The sequence below is a fragment of the Mytilus galloprovincialis genome, chromosome 12 (assembly GCF_965363235.1).
Source record: "Mytilus galloprovincialis chromosome 12, xbMytGall1.hap1.1, whole genome shotgun sequence".
Taxonomy (NCBI): Eukaryota; Metazoa; Mollusca; class Bivalvia; order Mytilida; family Mytilidae; genus Mytilus; species Mytilus galloprovincialis.
The window spans coordinates 48,818,000-48,844,021 of NC_134849.1; the positions used below are offsets into that span (position 1 = coordinate 48,818,000).

Sequence of the window (26,022 nt, forward strand, 5' to 3'; positions counted from 1 at the left end):
CCCGAGGGTCTTGAAGTATAGATTCTAGGTACTAACGTTGTTTATCGTCTTAAGAACGTGTTATATTTTGTTTTAATTGTCTTAATGAATATTACTCTTATTGTTGTTGGTGATATCCATTAGACGTCACTTTGACTCATTTATTTCTCATTGTGTTATTGTTCTTATAGTATTTTGTATTTTTGTCTTTCATTTTTTGCTAATATACTTTGTCTATATTCTTTGATACATATGACACGGCTCTGTACATATACATCCCGTCAAAATGTTATTATTATATATATTTTTTTTTGGTATTCTTGTATTTAATTTTTATACGACTGCAAAAAATGTTTTGGGGATCGTATAATGGTATGATGTCGTCTGCATCGTCGTCTGCGTCGTCGTCCGAAGACACATTTGGTTTCCGGACAAAAACTTTAGTAAATGGATCTCTATGAAATTTAATGAGAAAGTTCAATACCACAAACGGAAGGTTGGGGTTGATTATGTGGAAGATGGTTCCAACCGTTTAGGAAATAGGGGCCCAATTTCAAGCATTTTCTACTTTCAGGATAATTTTTTGTGTATAATTATTTCTATCGCTCTGAAATGGTACCACAATACGGTCGAATCAGGCTGAGTTTAGCGAAGCAATGTATTGCTAATGTGCTTTATCTTTGTGCCTTTTTGTGATTCTTTGATACATATGACGTGGTTCTGTACTTTTACATCTCGTCATATGTTGTTGTGTTATTATAAACTTTTGTATTCTTGTCTTTCATAATGTCTTTGTCTTTGATAATGAGCTTTGTCTATATGCCGCCTTTATGTGCTTTTTTGTTTCATATTTGTAAGTTTTTATAGTGATTAAGATTTTAACACATGTTGACTGCTGAACCCCTATTTTTGATTTGTTAACCGATCATGTCTGTTTGTTTTGTTCACACACCGTTGTCAATATAATGGAATTTGGTGACGACTGTATTACAAGTGGGAGGATTAGCCAGCTATAACACCATGTTCAATCCACCATTTACTACATAAGATGTCTGTACCAAGTCAGGAATATGACAATTGTTATCCATTCATTTGATGTGTTTGAGCTTTTGATTTTGCCAATTAAATAGAAACTTTCCGTTTTGAATTTTCCTCGGAGTTCGGTATTTTTGTGATTTCACTTTTTTTTATAAACATATTTCAACTCATACGATATTGTGGAGCTTGTAGCTGCTACTCAGAATTTTTAAAACGTCATTAGTGTCAGAGCAACAAAAAAAAAACCAAAAAAGTCTAGGGTTTTGTGAAACAACAAAGTCTCGTTCCTGTTTTTATAAAAGTTCTTTGAAAGTACTAAGATTTATAGAAAAACATGTTTTCCTTTATTTCTTTTAAACAATGTTTTTACCTAAAAAAAGTATGAAGGACTGACAGACAGACGCATATTATATTAGAAACTAGTCGGTGTGGTATTATTAAATAATCGGAACCAATAGCATTAAACTAACATTGTAAGATTAGGATATATGGTATGATTGTGTTGACATGAATATCAATAATGTGTAAAAGTACAACACAAGAACAAACTTATAAAATCAGTTGAAAAGAGATATCCCCATCTGATCGATAAAATGCAGAAAACCTCAAACAAAAACAAAAACCCAACAACACAAAAAAGACCCAAAAAAACCGGCGTGTAGTGGCAGGGTATTTATTCATCCCAAATAACACAAAAGACACAAAGTACAGGTAAGAGAGTATTCAAAATATTACAAAATATTACAAAATATTGAACTTTTGAAATACTAAGGCTTTTCTACCTCAGGCATATATTACCTTAGCTGAATTTGGCAAAGCTTTAAGGAATTTTGGTCCTCAATGCTCTTCAACTTCATACTTTATTTGGCCTTTTAATTATTTTGGATTCGAGCGTCACTGATGAGTCTTTTGAAGACGAAACGCGCGTCTGGCGTATAAACAAAATTTAGTCCTGGTATCTATGATGAGTTTATTCACAGTTACTTACAGAAAATGGAAAGCCAGTAAAAAGTAATAAAAAGATACTGTATTAAAATTTTACAATTTATTGCAATTTTTCAAATGTTTCTGATTAAACTAAAACAAACAACCTTTAAACCCTAAGACACAGTAAAATTGAACGATATTTTAGAGAAATGCTGATACATTCAAAATATGAAAATAATCATGTTTCTTTCACATTTTATTTTTTTTATGAGCGATATGGTTTTTGAAGTTTTGTAAACAAAAATGTACTTTTGATAAATATTTATTCACAGATACTATTCATTTACTGATACTCAACATTAGTTGAGCCATTTTGACATACAGTTTAATTGTTTTCAATATTTGTCATTATAGTTCCTTAGATTAATCGATTATTGACGTTGCATGTCTACCGGTAAGATTTCCTTCATGATTCTTTCCAACTTTACCACGTTTTTTTTTATTCTTTCATAATCATTTTTCTCGATATACATATATGGCAGCAGTGTAGGAGCCCTAACACACCACAAGCAACAATAATTCGCCGATTCAAAATACAATTATTCGTCTTTTTTTAATCGTTATCAAAATATTAATTCAATTATTGAAGTGGTTGAATATCTATTATCAAAAAGGTTATAACAAATCATATCATTGTATGTAAGATTTAAAAAAAAATATACAACAAGTAGTACAAGTGAAAGGACACGACAACACTAGAGTAAATCATGGTTGACGTCAATAGCTAGGTATAGTGTCCAAAAGACATTGATTAAAAGTCACAAAATAGTGATAAAAATGAATAAATCTGCAAGTCATCCAAGTTATTCAAAGTTTAAAAGTAGACATACATACTTAGCTACAGGCTTTAATAAGTTCTCAAAAAATGTTTCAGATTTCAACCAATCGTATCACAATTTAAAAAAAGAAATTACTGACTGGCCAAAACAGCACGAACTACAAGCAGCAGTGCGATCGTTTTTACGATTGCGTACTACATATTATTTGGATATAAGCAAAGTCATTCAGGGCAACATAAATGAGGAAAAAACAGAGCCTTTGAGCTTGTCACTCATTCAGTTAATAATAAAAGAAGCTGAATATATAAAAATGTGGGACGAAGCTTTACTGTGGAGTGATGCTCTTTTGGACCTATTACCAGAACTCACATCTACAAATATCTCTACCACTGCAATGTCCATCGATCAAATCAAGGCAAGGATTCTTCATAAAGTAAATATTACCTGAAACACTATTTTGTATACCTCAGTATTGATTACGATATTTGTCAAATATTTTTATTGTTTCAGATACACGAAAAAACCCCACACTTTCTCTTTTTGAGCCCATGAGAAGAAACTACATACAAAAAGACAAACCATTTGCATAAATATATTTAATTCATAGCTGTTTTGTCCCCTATGCAATGCGGTCTGGGGGGGGGGGGGACATAAAAACACCGATCATCCGTCTGTCCATCCTGCCGATTTTGTTAGCGCTCTCACCTGAATTTTTGTGGACAGATTTTTATAAACTTATATCTTAGATTAATTTAAGCAGAGTCTTGATCGAGTTTGGAAATCGATTTTAAATCTTTATGCGCCTTGGAAACATTATTTTTATGGAAAATTGCATATTTAGCACTGTCAATGTGTTCCATTCCTGTCAAATTTTTATGAAACTTATACCCTAGTTTAAATTAGTAATGACTTTGACTAGTCCGAAATCCATTAACCATCAATAATTGATTAAAGAGTTTATCCCTTGCTAATATCAATTTTATGGAAAATTGCCTCATGCGCGCTCTTATGTGTACAATTCTTGTCAGATGTGTATGAACTTTATATTATATGTTTAAATCGGACGAGTCCAGTTCAAAATAAATTATTTTTAAAGAGTTATGCCTCTTTCAAATACTGATTATATGGCAAATTGTGTTGTAAGCGTTTTCATGTGTACAATTATTATAGTGTACAAGTATTATAAAACGTATATATAGGTTTATATCAGCAATACCTTTGACATTTTTCAAAAATAAGTGATGACCTAATAGTTATCAAAGGTACCAGGATTATAATTTAGTACGCCAGACGCGCGTTTCGTCTACATAAGGCTCATCAGTGACGCTCAGATCAAAATAGATGTAAAGCCAAACAAGTACAAAGTTGAAGAGCATTGAGGACCCAAAATTCCAAAAAGTTGTACCAAATACGGCCAAGGTAATCTATTCCTGGAATAAGTAAATCCTTAGTTTTTCGAACAATTCAAGTTTTTCTAATATTGTTAACGAGTTATATATGCCCCTTGAAAATATAAGTATTATGGAAAACACGTTGAATTTGCCCTGAAGCCTTCCTTTTACTAAGATATTAATAAAAAGTGTTTTACAGAAAAAAATGGGCTTATTTAGTTATTGCTCCAGTACCTTGGCTAGATAAGATATGTTCAAACGCGGAGGACATTGGGACGCTGTACTTATATTAACAGTAGTTCTGTTTAAAGCTCGACGAAAGATGAATGTTCCGTACCTTAAATTTTTAAATTTTAGGTTTATGAATTAATTTTGAGGCAGTGTCCGATGTTAAAATCGAATAAATACAATTAGAAGATACAAAGCATGGTATAAAAATCCGGGGATCACATGAACTCTCGATGTGTGATAGACCGGAGGAATTAATGTCCATTGTGATATCCGGTGATGTTGAAAAAACGAATGACGTTACAATTTCAATTGTGACGTAAATAACGTGCTGCCCAACGCATATTTTATTAGAACAAAAATGGCTTTGTTTCGAAAGCGAAAAAAGAACGAATAAGTTTAGAATACTATTAGCTGCTTTATCTCAATAATTATGAAAAACCTAAAAATTTCAAGGTTGTCGTTTTCATATGACTTTAATTGTACTATGGATAAAAAATCTTTTTTTTAAACTATCATCTGTTGTACATCTCAAAATATTAATAACAAATGTAGATTAAAACATAAAAAAGACACCAACGCCGTTACAATAGTTTAGCATCATTGGATCAATGGCGGACAATTCGAAACTATTACCCGCTTCGTCGAAGAAATTGATTTGACGGTTGCACATTTTCTCATCAAAGATACTTTGTATTTACGCCAGACGCGCGTTTCGTCTTCAAAAGACTAATCAGTGACGCTGAAATCCAAAAAGCCCCAATAAAGTACGGAGAAAAATAGCATAATTTTGCATTTTAAAAAAGACTGTCATTCGCAAGAGCAATCACTTTTTTTGTACACTTCTTTCTTCACAGATAACAAATAAGGTTTGTAATACTTAAATATTAATTCTCAATGAATAACATGAATCAATTGTTAATTCACATATTTAAAACCTTTATCTTGCAGGCATCATTTACAGCAGATGCAGCCGATTTATTAAAAATACATTTAAAAAAAGGTATGTATTCCCATTACATTATGGCTTTTTACAAATTGTCCTTCGAAACTCATGTAACGAAACTAAATTTTTAACTATCATGTCTAACTGTTTGGGCTGTTTATCCAATTTTGTCAATATAACGGAACCATAAACAACTGTCATAAACGTGGAAGTTGTAACTGGCTAAAAAAACTCTGTTAAACCCACAATTTTCTTCGGAAAAAGACTGTACGAAGTCGGTAATTTGGCCGTTGATTTTCATTGGTTCCGTGGTTTATATCGCTTGTTTTAATACGTTTTTTTTATAGACTTCCCGTTTTTGATACTGTTTTGAAGTTAAGTACTTTTGTTAATACTCATTTATAAAGCTTCATAAAAAAAAAGGAAAAAAAAAATGCTTGAAGCTTTTAATTTATATTCACCATCGATAATGAGTAAAATCTGAAATGCCTTCTTATATTCAAGATTAAAACTGTCCCAATCATATATCTAACTAATATCAAACTTATAAAACATATTTTACTACTTAAATATTCATTTATCAACATGTGTTTTAGATTTTCATTATCGACGAAGCCAGGCTTTCAATTTTTTCCACAAAAGATAACGAACAAAAAGGTCAAATAAAGAATAACGTTGATAAGCATTGAGGCATAATTGGTGTCTTAAACATTGTCAACAACAGCCCATCTACGAAAAATAAAACCTTATATGTACAGAACACCTTGAATAAAGGCCTAAAAACTGTACCAAACAATACCAACTAAAAACTAAATACAAGTATCTATAAATATTTCGAATAACAGATATCCTTCATCAGTTTGATCATGATATATTTGCCGTTCCCGTAATCAACACATTATCAATATTGACGTATTAGACGGAGAAACCCAATTAATATACATACTTACACGATTTACAATAACAAACTGAGAGTTTGACTTAAGCTACATGTATGTCTTACTTTCCTTTTAGAGTCATAGTGAATATGACATTGTGTTCATTAAGTCGATATGCTATCACAATAAACAGGCTACGAAATAGTGAGCTTTTCTCTTCGACTATATTCATTGATACGAATTGGGTTGCGTCTATTTGTTTTAATTTCTAATAATAACATTATAATATTATGTATATTTCATAATAATCCATACTTTTCGTTGGATGAAAACTGAGGCATTCCAATATCAAATTGTATTATTCAATGGAATGTAACATTCATAAGAACACGTGATTTACAACAATATTTAGGAAAATTAACGAAACGTTTGTTATAACTCGTTTGTTCTCGGTAGCATAACAATGTAAGTATATGAATGCAACGCTTCTTTTTGTTTTGAAGTATTGACTTCTTAAACAACTTGACATAGTCAAATAAGGAAAACATAAAGAAACGAAGATAAGAATTTGTTGAATTGTTAACACATTTTAAGACGTACAAAATATACTTCGGTCAGCGCTTTAATAGAATTTAAAAAAAAAATGAAGAATTCAATTCCTCAATGAAAAATTGTGTACATATGGTGTTAATGTACGCACGATATAATACACACAGCAAATATTGAATGTCTGTCTTACAATCTTGTAGTAGGAGTTTTGTCAATACAAGAGGATTACACAAAGTACAAGAAAGAATTAAAAGAATACCCAAAAAAGGATGTTCCAAAAATGTGGCCATTTAATGAACAAGAGCTTGATAGTATACAAAAACAACTCTGTAGAGGAGTAATCAGAAAGGTAGGTCATCAAATCTTCTGTTTTTGTTTTGTTATTTCCATTAAAAAATTGATATGATGCATGAATATACGACAAAATTGATTCTAAATATACGTGTCAATTTTCTATTATACTTGCTAAAATAAAAACGGATATAAATCGTTACTTCAGGAAAATAACTAATATGGGAATGTTACAGAAAAGCGTGACATTTTTGCAGATATTCTTTGTATTATAATTTGTTTTTATCTATTTAAGTGTTCACAATTATAGCAAAGTCAGGTTTTATACTAACATTTCATAGCAAAAAAAAAAAAAAAAATAAAAAAAAATAAGTGTTGATCGACCATTTCGGTTATGTTTAACTTATTTAGGATATTATCGAGCTTATCGTTTTGCTGTGTACAGTTTTCATGTTAATAGCTCTTCGATGATAGTTAGCTTGTTATTGATAGATTCCATTTTTTCTATTTCTCTACTATTTTGGTTTAATGCGATTGCACAAATTATATTAAAACATGTAAAACCGTAACTGACTACCGCACAGCATCGAAATCAATTAAGAAAAGGCAAGCATACCAACATATGATTATATCGATTATATCGATTATAGCTTACTGTTTGGTGTGAACCAATACTTCGTGTTGAAGACCGTACTTTAACCTATAATGATCTTTCTTTTACAAATTATGACTTGGATGAAATGTTGTCTCATTGGCACTCATACCAAATCTTCTTTGATCTATGTTAAGGGGATAAAGTAAATCGATTAATACGATTATTTTGAAAAATCTTATTGGTTAGTAGCCTTGTCTATTGCATCCAAGATTTTCAACCACAAGATAGATTTTGAGGCTTTTAACCTCAAAGATACAAAATCCAAGCTTCCGGATTGCTCATGTGCATCGTCACAATACAATTACAGTCCAGCTGGTCATATTATTACTGGTGACCTTGGCATCGTTACCAATGAACAACTAAGAGAGTTGTTAGCCAAGGGACCAAAATATAGAATCAACTGGAAAAAGAATTTCAAGTTACTGATGGATGCAGTTGAGGACTATGCAAGAAAATGGGTAAAGCGCGAACCAGACGAACCAGAACTGGACACTTTGTCTGAATGGATCAAATCTATTCGATCATGCATTCAGAGGCGCATACAAAAACTACGATGTAATATGAGTACTAGAGTTTCTAACCCTTTCAAGAATCCGGAGGTTTTGGATGCTTTATCCTCTTTGCATGACACATATGTCGTTGTTCCAGCAGATAAAGCCTCCAATAATATTGTCTTCATATGTAAAAAACATTATTTGCAATGTCTCACTACAGAGCTTGGAATTGATAAAACTACTGGTAATCCTACATATTCTTTAACATCATTTACCAAGGACGAAATTTTACAAAATCATAAATCTGTCCTTCTTTCTTTTGGTATCAACAAAAAACGAAGAAAACTTGCCTTCATTATACTGGATACCTAAATTACACAAAACCCCATATAAAGAACGATACATAGCTGGGTCTTCAAAATGTTCGACTAAACATCTTTCTAAAGTACTGACTACTATTCTTTCTACAGTTAAAGATGGGTTTCAAAAATATTGTGATGAGATATATTCTACCAGTGGTGTTAACCAGATGTGGATTCTCAAAAATTCGAAAGATCTACTGCTTAACCTTCGATCACAATCTTTGCAATTTTGCAGCAACATAAAAACTTTTGATTTTTCTACGCTATATACTACTATTCCCCATGCTCAGTTGAAAGATCGACTTCACCATCTCATAAAACAGAGCTTTTTCTATAAAAATGGGAATCGTAGATACAAATTTCTTGTTTTGGGTTACAATAATGCATATTTTGTGAAGAATCACACTGAATCTTCCAGAAAATATACTGAAGATGATATTATCAAAATGCTGGACTTTTTGATCGACAATATATTTGTTTAGTTTGGAGGATTTATATTTCAACAGACAGTCGGTATTCCAATGGGTACTAATTGTGCACCCCTGCTGGCTGATTTGTTTTTGTACTCGTATGAAGCAGAATTCATTCAGAACCTTCTAAAAGACAAAAAGAAAAAGCACCTTGCGAAATTCTTTAATTTTACTTTCCGATATATTGATGATATTCTATCATTGAATAACCCATATTTCAGCCAATACCTACATCTCATATATCCCAGTGAACTTGAAATTAAGGATACCACTGATACTAGAAGGACTGCTTCATACCTTGATCTTTTCCTCAATATTGACGTAGATGGACGACTTCACACGAAAATCGATGATAAACGGGACGATTTCAACTTCCCAATTATCAATTTCCCATTTCTCAGCAGTAACATACCCCTTCGTATGGTGTTTACATATCACAATTGATACGTTATTCTCGTGCTTGTTCACACTATACGGACTTCATATACAGGAGTGTTCTCCTTACGCAGAAACTGCTCCAACAAAGTTATGAGGAGAACAGATTAAAATTGACACTCTGTAAATTTTATGGACACCATCACGAATTGGTGGACCCATACAATGTATCTTTGACCAAACTAGCTAAGGACATTTTTACCACATGATAGATTGTTGTTTGTCATTATGTCGTCTTATCTTTTAATTACCAAACGTGACTTATTCCCGATTGTGACTGTTTTGCTGAGTGTGAATTCGCATTACTATAAGACGTGTTACGGTATTTATCTATCCCAAATTCATGTATTTAGTTTAATAAAATTGACGGTACTAATTTTCTTGCACCAGATGCGCATTTCAACAATACATGTCTCTTCAGTGATGCTCGTGGCCTAAATATTTGAAATCCAAAGCTTATATAAAAGATTGAAGAGTATAAATGTTTAATGTTATATTTGTAATTTTCATCGGATTTTGTCAAATGTGTTGACTTCTTTTCTATTATATTTATGTGTTATGGTAATTAATATTAATCACCGCATTCATTTAGTACATTTCATTTTGTTTAACGTAATCAGTGCGATATTTTACGTTTGAAGTGAGATTCAAAACAAACTGGACATAGCTTTATAATATAGTTAATTGCTGCCTTAGTTTGCTATTAATAAATAGTAAAATGTACATTGTTATTAAGTGCAATATCAGTATTTAGTTCAAATGTAATCTTGGGTCAGTCCTAGTTCTATCTTATTCATTCAAATGACGTCATTTTTCATTTTTTGATGATCTGTTTTACAAATTCAAATGACGTCATCATTTTTTTGTCATTTTTTACAATTTCAAATATGACGTCACTTGGCGTTGAGGTTTAAACATATTCGGATGTGTCTACATTTTGTGTTACAAATGTCTGGTTATTAATGTATTTCAGTTGTTTCCTGTAATTAGTTAATATTTCAGTTGTTTCCTGTAATTAGTTAATATTTCAGTTGTTTCCTGTAATTAGTTAATATTTCAGTTGTTTCCTGTAATTAGTTAATGTTTCAGTTGTTTCCTGTAATTAGTTAATATTTCAGTTGTTTCCTGTAATTAGTTAATGTTTCAGTTCTATCATGTACAGCTTTTGTTTATTAATTTTATAAATTTACTGTTTGCAAAAATATAAATTGTTCTAAAAGGATGTTCTGGTAACTAACAGAAAACCCTGGTCGTTTTTGGCACAACTTTTTTGATCTTTAAGTCCTCGATGCTGTTCGACTTTGTGCTTGTTTCGGTTTTCAAACTTTTGTATCTGGGCATTACTAGTAGATCTTGTGTGGATAAAATGCACTTCTTGCGTATTAAAATTTTCAACTTGTTGCCTTTTGTTGACTGTTGTTCGTGTGTTCTTTGTCAATTGTATTCCCCAATTTATTTATATTGTAGTCCTGTGGTGTTGAGTTGTCATCTTAATATTATATTTCACATGGCTATAAAAGGGGAGGTTTTACATGCCAGAAAACCAGGTTCAACCCGCCATTTTTTTCTTTAAAAATGTCCTGTACCAAGTCAGGAATATGGCCATTGTTATATTATAGTTCGTTTGCGTGTGTGTTACATTTTAACGTTGCGTCGTTTGTTTTCTCTTATTTTTTAGTGTAAATTCACATTGCGATAAGACGTGTCACGGTACTTGTCTATCCCAAATTCATGTATTTAGTTTTGATGTTATATTTGGTATTCTCGTGGAATTTTGTCTGTTGCTTGGTCCATTTCTGTGTGTGTTACATTGTAGTGTTGTTTCGTTGTTCTCCTCTTATATTTAATGCGTTTCCCTCAGTTTTAGTTTGTTACCCCGATTTTGTTTTTTGTCCATGGATTTATGAGTTTGAACAGCGGTATACTACTGTTGCCTTTATTTATATAATATGTATGTTTCATTTTTTGATAACGTTTAAGGTGATTAATTAGCTAATTAAGGGTCTCCTGCTATGCATACTTCACCCGAGTCATCTTAAGATTAAAGATTGTTATGCATACATCACCCGAGTAATTAATACAGATTACTCTACATTTCTACTATCTTTAGATTAAAGATTGTTATGCATACATCACCCGAGTAATTAATACAGATTACTCTACATTTCTAGTATCTTAAGATTAAAGATTGCTATGCATACTTCACCCGAGTAATTAATACATATTACACTACATTTCTAGTATCTTAAGGTGGTACCCAACACTTTAACTAAAATTAATTTGGCTCGTTTAATTTTGTTAAAATTTTGACAAAGCATTTACTTTGACCCTTTTACAAAAATATAAAAATTTCAAAAAATTTGAACCAATCGTTTTATCAAAAAAATTACACTGGTTATATAGCAGTTTGACAAACACTTATTTTGATCATTGAGAAGCTTAATATTCCCTTAACAACACAACGTAATTAAAACGTTTAGTTGATTTTACAGAGTTATCTCCCTGTAGTGGTAGGTACTACCTTAAGATTAAAGATTGTTATGCATACATCACCCGAGTAATTAATACAGATTACTCTACATTTCTAGTATCTTAAGATTAAAGATTGATATGCATACATCACCCGAGTAATTAATACAGATTACTCTACATTTCTATTATCTGAAGATTAAAGATTGCTATGCATACTTCACCCGAGTAATTAATACAGATTACTCTACATTTCTAGTATCTTAAGATTAAAGATTGATATGCATACATCACCCGAGTCATTAATACAGATTACTCTACATATCTAGTATCTTAAGATTAAAGATTGTTATGCATACATCACCCGGGTAATTATCTTAAGATTAAAGATTGATTAATCAAGTCGCTAGTGATTTGAGGTGAGACATAGCTATGTCGTATCAGTCAATGGAATCGTCACGGTGACTGTAAAACTTGTAAAAACTGTTATTCTGTTCCAAGACTAATTCAATTAAAATTGGGAATGGGAATGGGGAATATGCCAAAGAGAAAACAACTCGACCAAAGAGAAGATAACTGCCGAAGGCCACCAATGGGTCCTCAACGCAGCCCCTAAATAAAAATGTGTACTAGTTTAGTAAAACCGGACGTCATACTTAACTCCAAAAACATATAAACGAACTAAAATTTAAAAATCAACAATTCAACAAAACTAAAAAAGACAAGACGCTCCTGACTTGAAACGGGCGTTAAAAACGAAAGGATTAAAATGTTTTGTGAGATCGCAACCATATAGCCAATGTAGAATACAGAATTTCACAGTAATACGCACAGTAAAACACACTCACAAACCCGACGCCTCCACATTATCACTGTGCCAACAAAATCACACTGAATGTGTTTTTATTTGATAGATGTTTTTGTGTCTTTTTGTAAAATTGTAACACGGTGATGACTGATGTACCCATATTTTGACTATTTTATTTATTATGTCTGTTTAGTTCACGCATCGTTGTAAATATAACGGAATTTGATGAGACTGTCGTACAAAGTGAGAGGTTTCGCGCTATATAACCAGGTTCAATCCACCATTTTCTACATTTGAAAATGCCTGTACCAAAGCAGGAATACGACAGTTGTTGTCCATTCGTTTTTGATGTGTTTTGTAATTTGATTTTGCCATGTGATTAGCGACTTTCCGATTTTATTTTCCTCGGAGTTCAGTATTTTTGTGATTTTACTTTTTCCTTAGTTCAAAGACTCATCACTCCTTAAAAAATAAATTGACAAACATGCCTTGTAGATGCACATCTACATAGTATGTCTTCATGAACTTTAAAGTTTCATGAAATTCTGTTTGATGTTTCAGATGAAGTGCGATTATAAATTGTTGCAGAAGTATATATTGAACAAAATCCTAATTTAGAATGGGGAATAACTGCTAGAAAAAAAGATAGAATCACAATCTGCACAACTACATAGTATGTCTGCATTATTCGTTTCTGTGTGTATTACAATTTAACGTTGCGTCGTTTGTTTTCTCTTATTTTTTGAGTGTAAATTGACATTGCGATAAGACGTGTCACGGTACTTGTCTATCTCTAATTCATGTATTTGATTTTGATGTTATATTTGTTATTTTCGTGGGATTTTGTCTGATGCTTGGTCCGTTTCTGTGTGTGTTACATTGTAGTGTTGTGTCGTTGTTCTCCTCTTATATTTATGCGTTTCCCTCAGTTTTAGTTTGTTACCGCGATTTTGTTTTTTGTCCATGGATTTATGAGTTTGAACAGCGGTATACTACTGTTGCCTTTATTTATCTTCAAAGCTTTATGAAATTCTTTTGGTGGTTTCAAAGGAGTTGTCATGATACTATTGCAGCAGTATATTTAGACCTAGATGCTAAGTTCATAGGGGACATTACTGTTACAAAAAATGGAATTTTCCAAACTATTCTGCTGATAATCTAATCGATTTTAATGAAAGTGAGGTAAACAGACTTCTGTGTTCGTGTTATCTTTAGTCTCTGAGCCATGGCAAAATTTACTGTCGATATGCACATTAACATAGTTTGTCTCGGGACTTATACATCTTCGGATTTGAGCGTTCCTGATGAAGGTAAATCAGGAAAAGCGCTTCGGACGCAAGAAATTATTAAACGTGTTGTTTTCAATTTTTTGTCCTTGTTATCTAATAAAGTTTCATAAAATCATATTGTTTCGATCCAAACTGAACAGTAGGACTACAAAAAGGTCTAGTGCACTGATTACGGAACAAGACACGCATACAATTCTAGCCTTAAGTTATATAATTTCTGAGGTCATCCCTTGTGCTGTGTAACAAGGCATCATTCAATTCGAAGTACTTCATCTACCTCTGTTTAACAGATGGTGGTGTGGAAGACAATATATCAATTATTTTGTCAACTACGATAAAAACTCAAGAAAAACCGTTCACCAAGAAAACAGCAATTCAAAAACACCAGGAGTCGAGTTATTGAACGGACAGTTTTGTCGACTTATTTAACATGCTAAATACATTATTGAAACTCAGGTCAGCGTCTTTTCTACTTTTGTTTTATTTAGCACAAAAAGTTCACAGTACAAAGAATAAAAAGATGTTCAAAACGATTCATTATGTCTTTAAAACAGCAGCAGAAACAGTATGACAATTATTATTGAACAATATTTTTACAGACGACATGTTGGTGGATCTGTTAAAAAAACAACACCATCATTACATGTAGACTCGATAAATATTTTGATTAACGAAATAGGACTTAAACAAAATACGAAAAGGATAATAACGTTTAGTTAAGCTGCTGAAAAATAGACCAAATTTATTGAATGTGTGTCTGAGACTTCTTAAATGGACTTAATTATTTTAGATTCAGTAGTAAAGTTTTAAACAAGTAAAATTCCATTGATTTTATTTTCATAAGAAATATGAAGCGCATGCGTAATGTTTGTGATAACAATTTACATATCTGACTTGAATATTTAATTTGTCAACGCTCCTATGCCTAACATTAGTTGAAATCCTGACGATTGTATCTTTTGATTCTTATTTAATGTGTTGTGATTTATCATGCAATTAAATATATTTTAATACGGATTAAATGCATAAGAGACAATTTTCAATAGAAGCAGCCTTCACAAATGTTGAAAAAATATGCTTTTAATGTTCATCAATTCACATTTCTGCATAAGAATGTACATGTGGCATTCAACTCTTACATTTCCTCCATGGCATATAAATATCATGTACTAAAGTTAATCCAAATAAGTTATTTTCAGATTCAATCAGTCGTTTCACAGCGAAAGCTACATAACAAGAAAAATCAACGGCGTTTTGACACAAAAGTATAGACCTTATATTAAGCATAGAGATGTGATTTCAAGAATAATTAAATCCTTTTTTGGAATTCTGAAAAAGAGAAACGCTTGGTTGGCGGTGTTAAGATCTCACATAAATGTATATATATATTTGTTCATTCTAAATCACCCCCAGTTTTTGGTTGGGCCCGTGTTGCTTAGTCTTTAGTTTTTTATGTTGTGTCTTCTTTTCAATTATTTGTCTGTTTGTCTGTTTATTTTTAGCCATGGAGTTGTCAGTTTGTTTTCAATCTACGAGTTTGACTGTCCCTCTGGTTTCTTTCGTCCCTCTTTTATAACCTACGCATGACATTGAACATTTATAGGACTAATACGATTTTCTAGTTTTTTTAGAGAGTTAACATGTTTTATACAAAACATGCAACCAATTCAATATCACTAAATATTTATTTTAAAGTGTTTCGGCCTCCAAAAAAATTATAGTGTCTTGTTTTAGTCAGGATTTTCCTCGCGAAGATTATCATTGAAAGCAGTCAATAATCAATGGTTCACTCTAACAAACAATCAATGATTAATTGATATGTTTTATTTTTAGTCAAACAAAGAATTGTCAAGTCTAAGTTGTTATATGGTTGAGACTTATATACCATACTTCAAATCAAAGGCAGAGGAGGTGAATAAGGATCCAAAAATTCTGATATTTCATGAAGTTATTACTGAAAATGAAATAGCGTATTTTAAAGAAGAAAGTTATAAAGTGGTAAGAATTAAAATAATAATTTTATCAATTGTCATTAAACGTTCACAATGTTTGTGGCAATACAAATTTAAACAAACAATAAACAACAAAATGAAATGGTAGTTTTCAAGACACGTTTTCCATGTCTCCAAAAGAAGAGAGAGATAGATAGATAGATAGAGAGAGAGATTACACATTTTTCTTTCTTTTGTGCTGCAAATCTTAAGATATACAAGTGTTAATTACTGAAAGGTGTTCTGTTGGTAGTGTTAGGTATGCAAACAGTGCGTTACGTCTACAAAGACTGTCAGAGACGCTCGAATTTAGTTCAAAGAGCATTGAGAACCCAAAGTTCTGAAAAGATTTGCCAAAAACAGCTAAGGTATCCTATTCTATTTTTTATAAATCTTTAGGATATCGATTAATTGAAAGTTGTAGTTGTATGTTGATTGCAGCCTAAGTCTAACTTGAGATTTACAAAAAAAAAAAATAACGGAAAAAGAAAAGAAGTAGTTATCCAATTGCACGACAAGCAGTTACATCCTTCGATGTTGAAAACTTTCGTTCGACATTTGTGTCCTAGTTATCTCAGCAGAAAAAAATCAGTTAATTGTAAAAGTCATCATAATAATTTTTCTAAATTGCATATTAATATCAAGTCAATATCTTTATATAATTTAGGTAGTACATCAACTTAATAACCCAATAAGTATTTTTTTTTTGCATTTTAGAAATTCATATTTTCATTTGATATGCTCACGCAATGGGATTTGTTTTTAAACGCCGTCACACATGTAAGTGTTTTTTGCCAATGCACAAAATGCTTATCATTAGCAGCCAGAATATGTCAAAACACATTGTGTATCATGAAAAGAATTATCAAAGGTACGATGTTTATAATTTCATACGCAAGACGCGCGTTCAATCTACATAGAACTCATCAATGGTTCTCAGTTCAAAATAGTTAGAAATCCAAACAAGTATAAAGTTGAAGAACATCGAATACCCCAAAATCCAAAAAGTGGTGCAAAATACGGCTAAGATAATGTAGACCTGGTATTAGAAAATCCTTAGTATTTCGAAAACATAGTTATCATTTAAGGTTGAAAAACCAATAATTTTGGGAGCGCAATGTTTAACATATGTGGGAAATACTTTGCACAATTGCTAAAGCGTAACTTTTAACTCTTACTCGTGTGATTTGCTTTTATAATTACTTGTAATGATAGACATCCTCATCATGAGCCGAAACCGTTTGAAATCATTGATAATTGAGTAAGGTGAAATTGTAAATAAATGCCATGGCAAACTTATTCAGTCTGTTCATTTATATTGTTCTAAATTTTAATGTACTAAATCGGTGTTTACTTGACACATCCTGTGTACAATTACTGACATTTATGGCACAAAGTTTGACCATTTTAGCATTTTTATTCGGGCGTTACTGATATGTTTTTCTTGCATGGTTTACACATTTTAAATGTTGAGTTTATTTGCTATCGATTAAGTCTCAAAGTTTTCAACTCCCTCAGGCATTGATTTGCCTATTTTGAGGTATTTTTTCGTTGATTGCTTTACGACGTTTTCGATCCTCATACATCCTTGGATTTCAAATAATCAGATTTGAGGAATATCAAGAAAATTCTTCAGACGAATGAAATTGATAGTGTTGTTTTTTAAAAATATAATGCAATTGCTTTTTTCAAGTTTATTCGGTCTGGACTGCAAAATTATGGCAGAAAAGAAGACGTTAACGCAGAAATCCGCCTGAGCTACACGTACGTAAAATAATCTAACTGCAAAATCCGGATATATATTCTAACATTATATAAAACATCATAGACATTATAAGCATAAAAAAACCTGGACGACGAAAAAACAAAAATGTATACAAAAAAAATTGGATAAAACAGTAAGCTGAGCAACAAATGATTAAATAAATGTTGAATTATACTTGACAACTTGTGACCTTTATCTAATTAACAACAAAATACTACTATACTTAGAAAGAAAAAAACGTATACCTTACACGTCAAAGAGAGAGAGAGCTAATTAGATTCGAATATCTTAAATTATTTTACATACTAATTTGAAAGATTTCCCCAACAGCGTCTCCTATCTGAATTTGATAATATCGAATAAAGTGTGTAGAGGGTAATCGTTTATAGATGAATAACATGTGTTTTAGACCCTCAAATTTAAAACAATCGAATGTTTTGTTAAATGTTGAATTGTATATTTCCCTCGAATTTGACATAATCTGTTATATCAGTCTCCAACCTTACAATTGGCAGCAATGTAACAAAGTTGCCTGTATGTGGGATATACATTTCCAAAAGCATTCTGTATTCAACGCTTAGACTTTTAAAAAATGACACCAGTGTCTCACAGAACGTTGACGCACCAGGGTTATGTCAAGAACGTCTCGTGATTTTCTTGAAAGTTTATCGGAAGATACCAAGATATTTTTGATAAATAATCAGTGTCAACTTCACAAATACTATATGATGGTCTTGAAGAATAGATTCTAGGTCGTTGTTTATTATCCTAATAACGTGTTATTGTGCTCTTTTTATTTGTTTTTGTATGTTTTCAATCTTTACTGTGTAATTTTGGTATTATCCCTTTGATTTGGCTCGGTAATTGTACAGCCCGCCATTGTTATTGTGCTATGGTCATTTTTTGTATTCTTGTCTTTCATTTTTGCTATGTGCTTTGTCTATATAGCGAATATTCCATTTTGTTTTTATTTGTGTGATAAAGATGTTTAGTTTTATAATGATTAAGATAACAACACAATGCTGACTGTTTTACCTATTACATTTTGGTTGTTTTGCTCACATATTGTTTTCAATATAATGGAGTTAAATGCATCTATTATACAACTGATAAATTTACCTAGCTATAAAACCGGGATTCATTTACCATTTTCTACATGTATATAAAGTAAGGCATGTACCTAGTCAGGAATGTGACAGTTGTTTTCCATTCATTTGATGTGTTTAAGGTTTTTTTAAAATACGTCATCCATCATATAATCAATTTCAGTTAATTACCAAACAGAATTTTTACATACATATAACAATATGTTACTTTATATTTATAAATTCATAGGATATTCTCGAAACCCACTGAGATAATGCTAAACTCCACTGGATAATATTATTTGATGTTATAAGATGCAAACTACTAAAAACGTCCTAGTATAGAGCGTTAAAACTGGTCTTGAATAAATCCCTTGTTAATCCCTTGTTATTCCGCACATTTGTTTATTTGCATGACACAGTATCTTTAGCATTTGATGATGTATTTAACAATAAATTTTCTCATCTGAACGTCGTATTCTTGTTAATTGTTATCACATTATGAAAAACAGTGTTATTTTTTAATTTTGACATGACATAAAACGTCATACTGGCAAGGGCAACAGAAAAGATCAACGAGTCCATTTTTTATAGTACAAAGATAGCGGTAACTGCTCGTTGTTTAATTAATATTTTGTTTTCTAATTAAGGATAATGGTTGCTTTATTTGTATACCCTTTTCCATTGGGGTAATATCGTATCATATAATCAAAAGCAACACATAACTATTTAAAAAAAAATAGTTGGAACAGTCGAATCATATACTTCTACATTACAATATTGTCAAGTCAAATGAATATAATAATTTTTGTATAAATGAATGAAATATAATAGCTTTTGGGAAAATGGTTTACAGTACTCAGTGCCAGGCCATGTTCATCGTAAAACTATGCAGTCTTAACTCTATAAGAAAAATATAATTTTGAATTATTGTATACTAGGATAAACATTTTTATATTTTAATTGAGTCAGAACTTAAACATATTTCTTTACAATTTTCTTTGTCTTAAAAATCAGATTTAGATTTTAAAGATTGACTTGAATAATAAGATCTTAAAAAATAGAACTGTCTATGTTTTCATATTTTTCTTTTTATTCCTTTCATCGTGTCTTTGTTGCCTTTATTTTCCACACATACACAAATGTTTACCTAATAATGTTACACTAAATCTGACTCATTTATATGTTAAATTTCAGAGGTTGGGTTTTCGAAAAAGATGCAATTTCGAGAAGAATTTCTAAAAGGATTGGGATGATCACTAAGTTGGATACTACGGAAAGAAATGTTTTGAGTAGTTCTGAATCCTACCAGGTTTGCATTTTTGTATTTTCTCAAAATGTGAATGCTTATTTTTTTTAAAACTTTTGAATAATATAATTACGATTATCATAGTTTTAATTCTAATTATGAAGAAGAAGGTGTAGGGTAAGTGACAACACGACAGGAAACTAACGACATAAGACTACAAGTCAATTAATGGTCATTAGAAAATTATATTACGAGAAGATAAATCAAGACTACTCTTCAATGCATGCTACGTTTGAACTTTTCCTGAAATGGTTTAATTAATTAAATGTTTAATCGGATTGAAAAATATTATAGATCAATCTTTGGTTTAACATATAATTGTTCTTTATCAACTGTCCTGTATATTCATTTTCTGAGACTATCTACTTAACATAAGAGTGATTTGTTTTCTAGTATTATCGTAGATTTTACATCACTTCGAAGAAGCAGGAGTTGCAACATTGATAGCAGAGCAGTGAATTAAATGGGCTCGTAGTGGATCATAAAACATTTAAAAGTGATATCCTAAAATACTAGTTTAGCTCTTTTAGAAGGTCACGTGTTATACACCTGACATTTCATAAACTAGAAAATTAAGACAAGTAAAAGTGAAAAAAAGCCCAGTTAAAGTGATATTGATAAAGGCTTTCTCTGTTTTGTACAGGAACTACTTTTTGAATTATTTGATTATATAAATCTTGTTGCTGATTCTTTTATTTTATCCTGCATTTTTGTTTAGTTTTCATGTTTTGGCTTTGATGATGGAGGATCTATAGGTATTCGAACCAATAACTAATAATTTTAAAGAAATCGACTGATTTGCATCAATTATTTACACTTTAAAAATCAAGTTACTTTTTATATCCAAACGGAACTTATCCCAATGTAAACATTAAATGTGAATAGATCGAGAAAACCGCAGACACATATACAGAAAATGGAGACGACCTTTTCTTAAAATTGTATAAAAAGATTAGGAAATCTTTTAACGGATAATCTTGATATAAATATTGATCATTAATTTTCAAACCTGCACAGACATACTTTTGAATGGTTATATTCATAAAAAGACAATATTCTGTATTGAATGTTTACATGACAAGAGCAAACTGCTGTACTCGAAAACTTAGATGTGAAGAATGGGTATTATAACGTGACATCGCGGAATACTCTAGAAATACTCTCTGAAAATTGATTTTTTTATGTACATTATTTTTTCCATATCTGAACAGAAAACATCGGGTTTGTGCATGTATATTTCTAATAACACATTATAACAAATAATTTCTTTAAAATCTATGATTAATGTTGTTTAGAAATACGTTTGATCAGTAAAGATACCTCCGGGAATGTTTAATTATTGATTTTCTAAACTCCGAAACTCATTCGATTTGAAGTTTGGCTAAAATATATTCAGAAGTGTCTAAAGAAAAGTTTTTTTTAAGTAACACCGTGTAGAACGCCACATGCTGGGTGTCGGCTATGTTTGACATGGGGTGGCAATTTTGAAGCGACGAAAAAGTAAGAAGGTAAGTTCAAGCATCAAAATTTCTTATTTCTAGAACTCTCAGTACCATATAATGTATTGCACGGCAGGAACCGCAACATAATCTATTTCCTGAAAGCAGAAGCAGTCGTTTTCAGTGCTCAGTTTTCTCAAACACCTCGCCCTAGTTTTCCGTGTTGCAGATTTTGAGGCTTTATATGCAAATTTCGGTATAAAAAACTACTTAACACAGCCATCCCCCGTATCATTTATATAGAATTGTATTCCTCTCATTGACTTTTACCAAATACCAGTTTCTTAGTTAAAATTAATTGGTTATAAAACTGTTATTCATCAAAATATAAAGTGTCGCCCGGGGTGTCAGATTTTGCGTCGCAAGGGGTAAAGGCTTGTCATAAAAAAATACATATTTGCTGGTAAATTAGTCTTCATATGATACATTTTATTTCAAACACATCTACTTTACCATGACAAAACAAGGATTTTTCATTTTGCCTGTTTTTGGTCTTATAAAATATATGTTTTTGATTTCATTCACATCTACTTTACAATGACAAAATTAGGGTTTTTCATTTTGCCTGTTTTTGGTCTTATAAAACATGTGCTTTTGATTTCATTCATAGTAAAAAAAAAATGGCTTAAAATATTTAGTTTTCAAGCTGTTAAACGATTTCTTTTCCTTTTCAGTCACTATCATGGTAAAAAAAAGTCAAGGCTATGGCTCAATAAACCAAAACATCACAAAATAGTCCTCAATATAAGATATGCCTGAAGCCTCCACCAGCCAAAATGCATCATAGTTCATCACCAGGTTCATCTAAAAAGCACTCGTGCACGCCGCAAAAATCCATTACTCCTAAAAGGATTAGAACACTCTATCCAATGAAACACTCACCGGCATCTTTTTCAGCGAATGACAACACAACTTCAAGTAATCCTGAAGACGATGATACTACAATTGTCAATGAGAAAACAACGACTTGTACACAATATACAACGGAACAGGTTTACAAAAAAAAATGATTCAAGACAGTTATTTCGTTCGTAATCGCCCAGCTAGAACTATCCGTTTTCTGTTACACATCTATCATATCATATATACTTTGAAGGTCTACTCTGACTATATACATATCTCTAAACGAACCGGAATTGAATAAAATTTGAAGAATTTGATTTAACCTGTGTTTTTCTAGGTTGAATTTCTGTTACATTTAGGTTCCTATTTGTGTAGGTGTGTTTGAATTAAGAAGTATCAGATAGAGATCGATTTATAAGAAAATGTATTCTTTTTTTATGACAAGCCTCTACCCCTTGCGACGCAAAATCTGAATTTTAACTAAGAAACTGGTATTTGGTAAAAGTCAATGAGAGGAATACAATTCTATATAAATGATACGGAGAGTAGCTGTGTAAAATAGTTTTTATACCGAAATTTGCATATAAAGCCTCAAAATCTGAAACACGGAAAACTAGGGCGAGGTGTTTGAGAAAACTGAGCAGTGAAAACGACTGCTTCTGCTTTCAGGAAATAGATTATGTTGCGGTTCCTGCCGTGCAATACATTATATGGTACTGAGAGTTCTAGAAATAAGAAATTTTGATGCTTGAACTTACCTTCTTACTTTTTCGTCGCTTCAAAATTGCCACCCCATGTCAAACATAGCCGACACCCCGCAAGTGGCGTTCTACACGGTGAATAAGCAAACTAGATGAAACATTGTGAAAAATTGTCCTTCAGGGATCAATTTACAATTTAGGTTTATATTAAATTAATATATTAAACTCGTTTGTATATTGTACTCTGTACACATTTTTGCTGTCTATAGTTTTTAAAACATCAATTCAGGGATAAAAACCTGAAAATAAGATACTCGATTTGGCTGATAATTTCAGAGCATGAAGACCCTGGCCTAATAAATAATTTAACCTCTTTTCTTATTTACTGTGAATGCTTAAGTTATTGAGAAATAAATGAAAAACTGCATTTTAACCAATGTTCTTTTTTAGCAATGGCTACCATATTTTCGGTGGAATCATAGAAAAATTGGTCTGAACTGACCTCCAAACCATTAATGATTCTGTAATGAGGAGTACCCTTATTGCATCCATGCTTATATTCGTATCGCCAAAAGTCGCATAGCAACGTTTCCGTACATCCTGCTTTTTCAGTAAACACTTCATCTGTTGATAAATATTGTGAATGTTTTGTGTATATCTAAATAGTTTTACCTATGTGAAAAGACGTGCATAGTATCAAATCATAAAAATACCAATGTTTTAGTCTCTAGGAAATTTCCGCTGCTATTTTTGCTGATTAGGTGTATTTTGGGTACTTGGTGCAATTTGTGTACCGTGACGTTAGATAGCATAATAATCTTTCAGCTTAGGTTTTGTTTTATTTGGTTCAGTAGTTTCAGAGGTGAAGATTTTTTTAAGTCATAAAACATGATAAGCAGATTGTGTAAAAAGTCCATAAAGAGCATTATTTTCTTAGGGGTCAATTTTGGTCATATAAACCTAATTGTAGATCTGACTTTGCTGAATATTTTTGCTGTTTACAGTTAATCTGAACATTATCTCTTCGTGGATATGATAAATTTAAAGCCTATCTGTGCTGATTAAGAAATTAAAGATGACTACTTTTATAAAAGTTTTTTTGATACAAAAATGTTTTACACAATTTTAAGAAAATATCGTCTCGATACATGTATTTGCGATCTTCTAGATATATTCACAGCCAATGTTTACCTCGAGATAAGGTCCGTTTTAATTGCCTTTGTAACTTAATATTCGATTTCTTTTGAATGTCCCCTGTTTTTTCTCTGATCTAGCTACTAGTATATTGATATAAAGACGAATTATACATAAAATATTTTGCAACCTGTGTATGTGTATACCATCTTTTCTGCAAGTTTACAGTTTTCTGTTTGGTATTACATTAATAATTAAGATCCATCTTGTAACATCTGTGATCCGTTTATTTGGCAATCGCCTATGACAGTCAGCAGGGTTAAGAACATTTGTTGTTCGACCAGTTAGTCAAATGCGTATTGTTAAAATATACTTTTTAACTTTTTTCGTATTTTGAAAAATGTTGTTTGTGTTGTATTTAGAGTCCTCTGTCAAGAAATTTATTTGCACTCGCGCGTATAAAATTGCTGTTTTTATCCAACACAAGGTTTGAACGCTGTTTTCAAGTTAGACCTGTTAATATTTTTTCGTTTGGGCTTGCATTATATTTGCATTAGGGTTTATATGTTCCGTTCATCCTATTTCGACTCCTCAATACTCAAGAGTCTATCCTAAATTGAGGTAAATGACTTGACCTTCAAAATACCGTTTTGATTCCTGACATCAATGAAGAGACATTAATTGACGAAATCCGGATATGGTGTTCAAAAATCTGTGCACCTCTTGTCTGCGGTAAATCACTTTTTTCGCAAGTTCATTGTTTTTTTGTCGAGCCTGCAACTTTAGTTGCAGAAAGCTCGACATAGGGATAGTGATCCGGCGGCGGCGGCGGCGTTAGCTCACTTCTTAAAAGCTTTATATTTTAGAAGGTAGAAGACCTGGATGCTTCATACTTTGTATATGGATGCCTCATGTTACGAAGTTTCCATCAGTCACATGTCCAATGTCCTTGACCTCATTTTCATAGATCAGTGACTACTTGAAAAAAGTTAAGATTGTTTGTAATGTTAAATTCTCTCTTATTATAAGTAATAGGATAACTATATTTGGTATGTGCGCACCTTGCAAGGTCCTCATGCCCGTCAGACAGTTTTCACTTGACCTCGACCTGATTTCATGGATCAGTGAACAAGGTTAAGTTTTGGTGGTCAAGTCCATATCTCAGATACTACAAGCAATAGGTCTAGTATATTTGGTGTATGGAACGATTCTAAGGTGTACATGTCCAACTGGCAGGTGTCATCTCACCTTGAACTCATTTACATGGTTCAGTGGTTAAAGTTAAGCTCTTGTGTTATTGTCTGCTTTTGTTATACTGTATGCAATAAGTCTACTATATTTGGTGTATGGAATGATTGTAAGGTGTACATGCCTAGCTGGCAGGTGTCATCTGGCCTTGACCTCAGTTTCATGGTTCAGTGGTCAAAGTTAAGTTTTTGAGTTTTGGTATTTTTTTCTAATACTATATGCAATATGTCAACTATATTTGGTGTATGGAAATATTTTATGATCTATATGTCAGTCGCGCAGGTTTTATCTGACCTTGACCTCATTTTCACGGTTCGTTGCTCAGTGTTAAGTTTTTGTGTTTTGGTCTGTTTTTCTTAAACTATAAGCAATAGTTCAACTTTATGTGTTGTATGGAAG

The 26,022-nt window shown here is 31.7% G+C and overlaps 1 protein-coding gene across 1 annotated transcript in view; it reads left to right on the top strand.

Annotated features, from left to right (window-relative positions):
• LOC143055404 (prolyl 4-hydroxylase subunit alpha-1-like) overlaps nt 1–26,022 on the top strand; it is a 42,406-nt gene that overhangs the window by 1,345 nt on the left and 15,039 nt on the right. The window contains exons 2-7 of the mRNA XM_076228540.1: nt 2,879–3,216; nt 5,354–5,405; nt 6,976–7,124; nt 15,882–16,046; nt 17,733–17,803; nt 20,087–20,201. Coding sequence (XP_076084655.1) covers nt 2,879–3,216; nt 5,354–5,405; nt 6,976–7,124; nt 15,882–16,046; nt 17,733–17,803; nt 20,087–20,201 — 890 coding nt within the window. The remainder of the gene's footprint in view (nt 1–2,878; nt 3,217–5,353; nt 5,406–6,975; nt 7,125–15,881; nt 16,047–17,732; nt 17,804–20,086; nt 20,202–26,022) is intronic.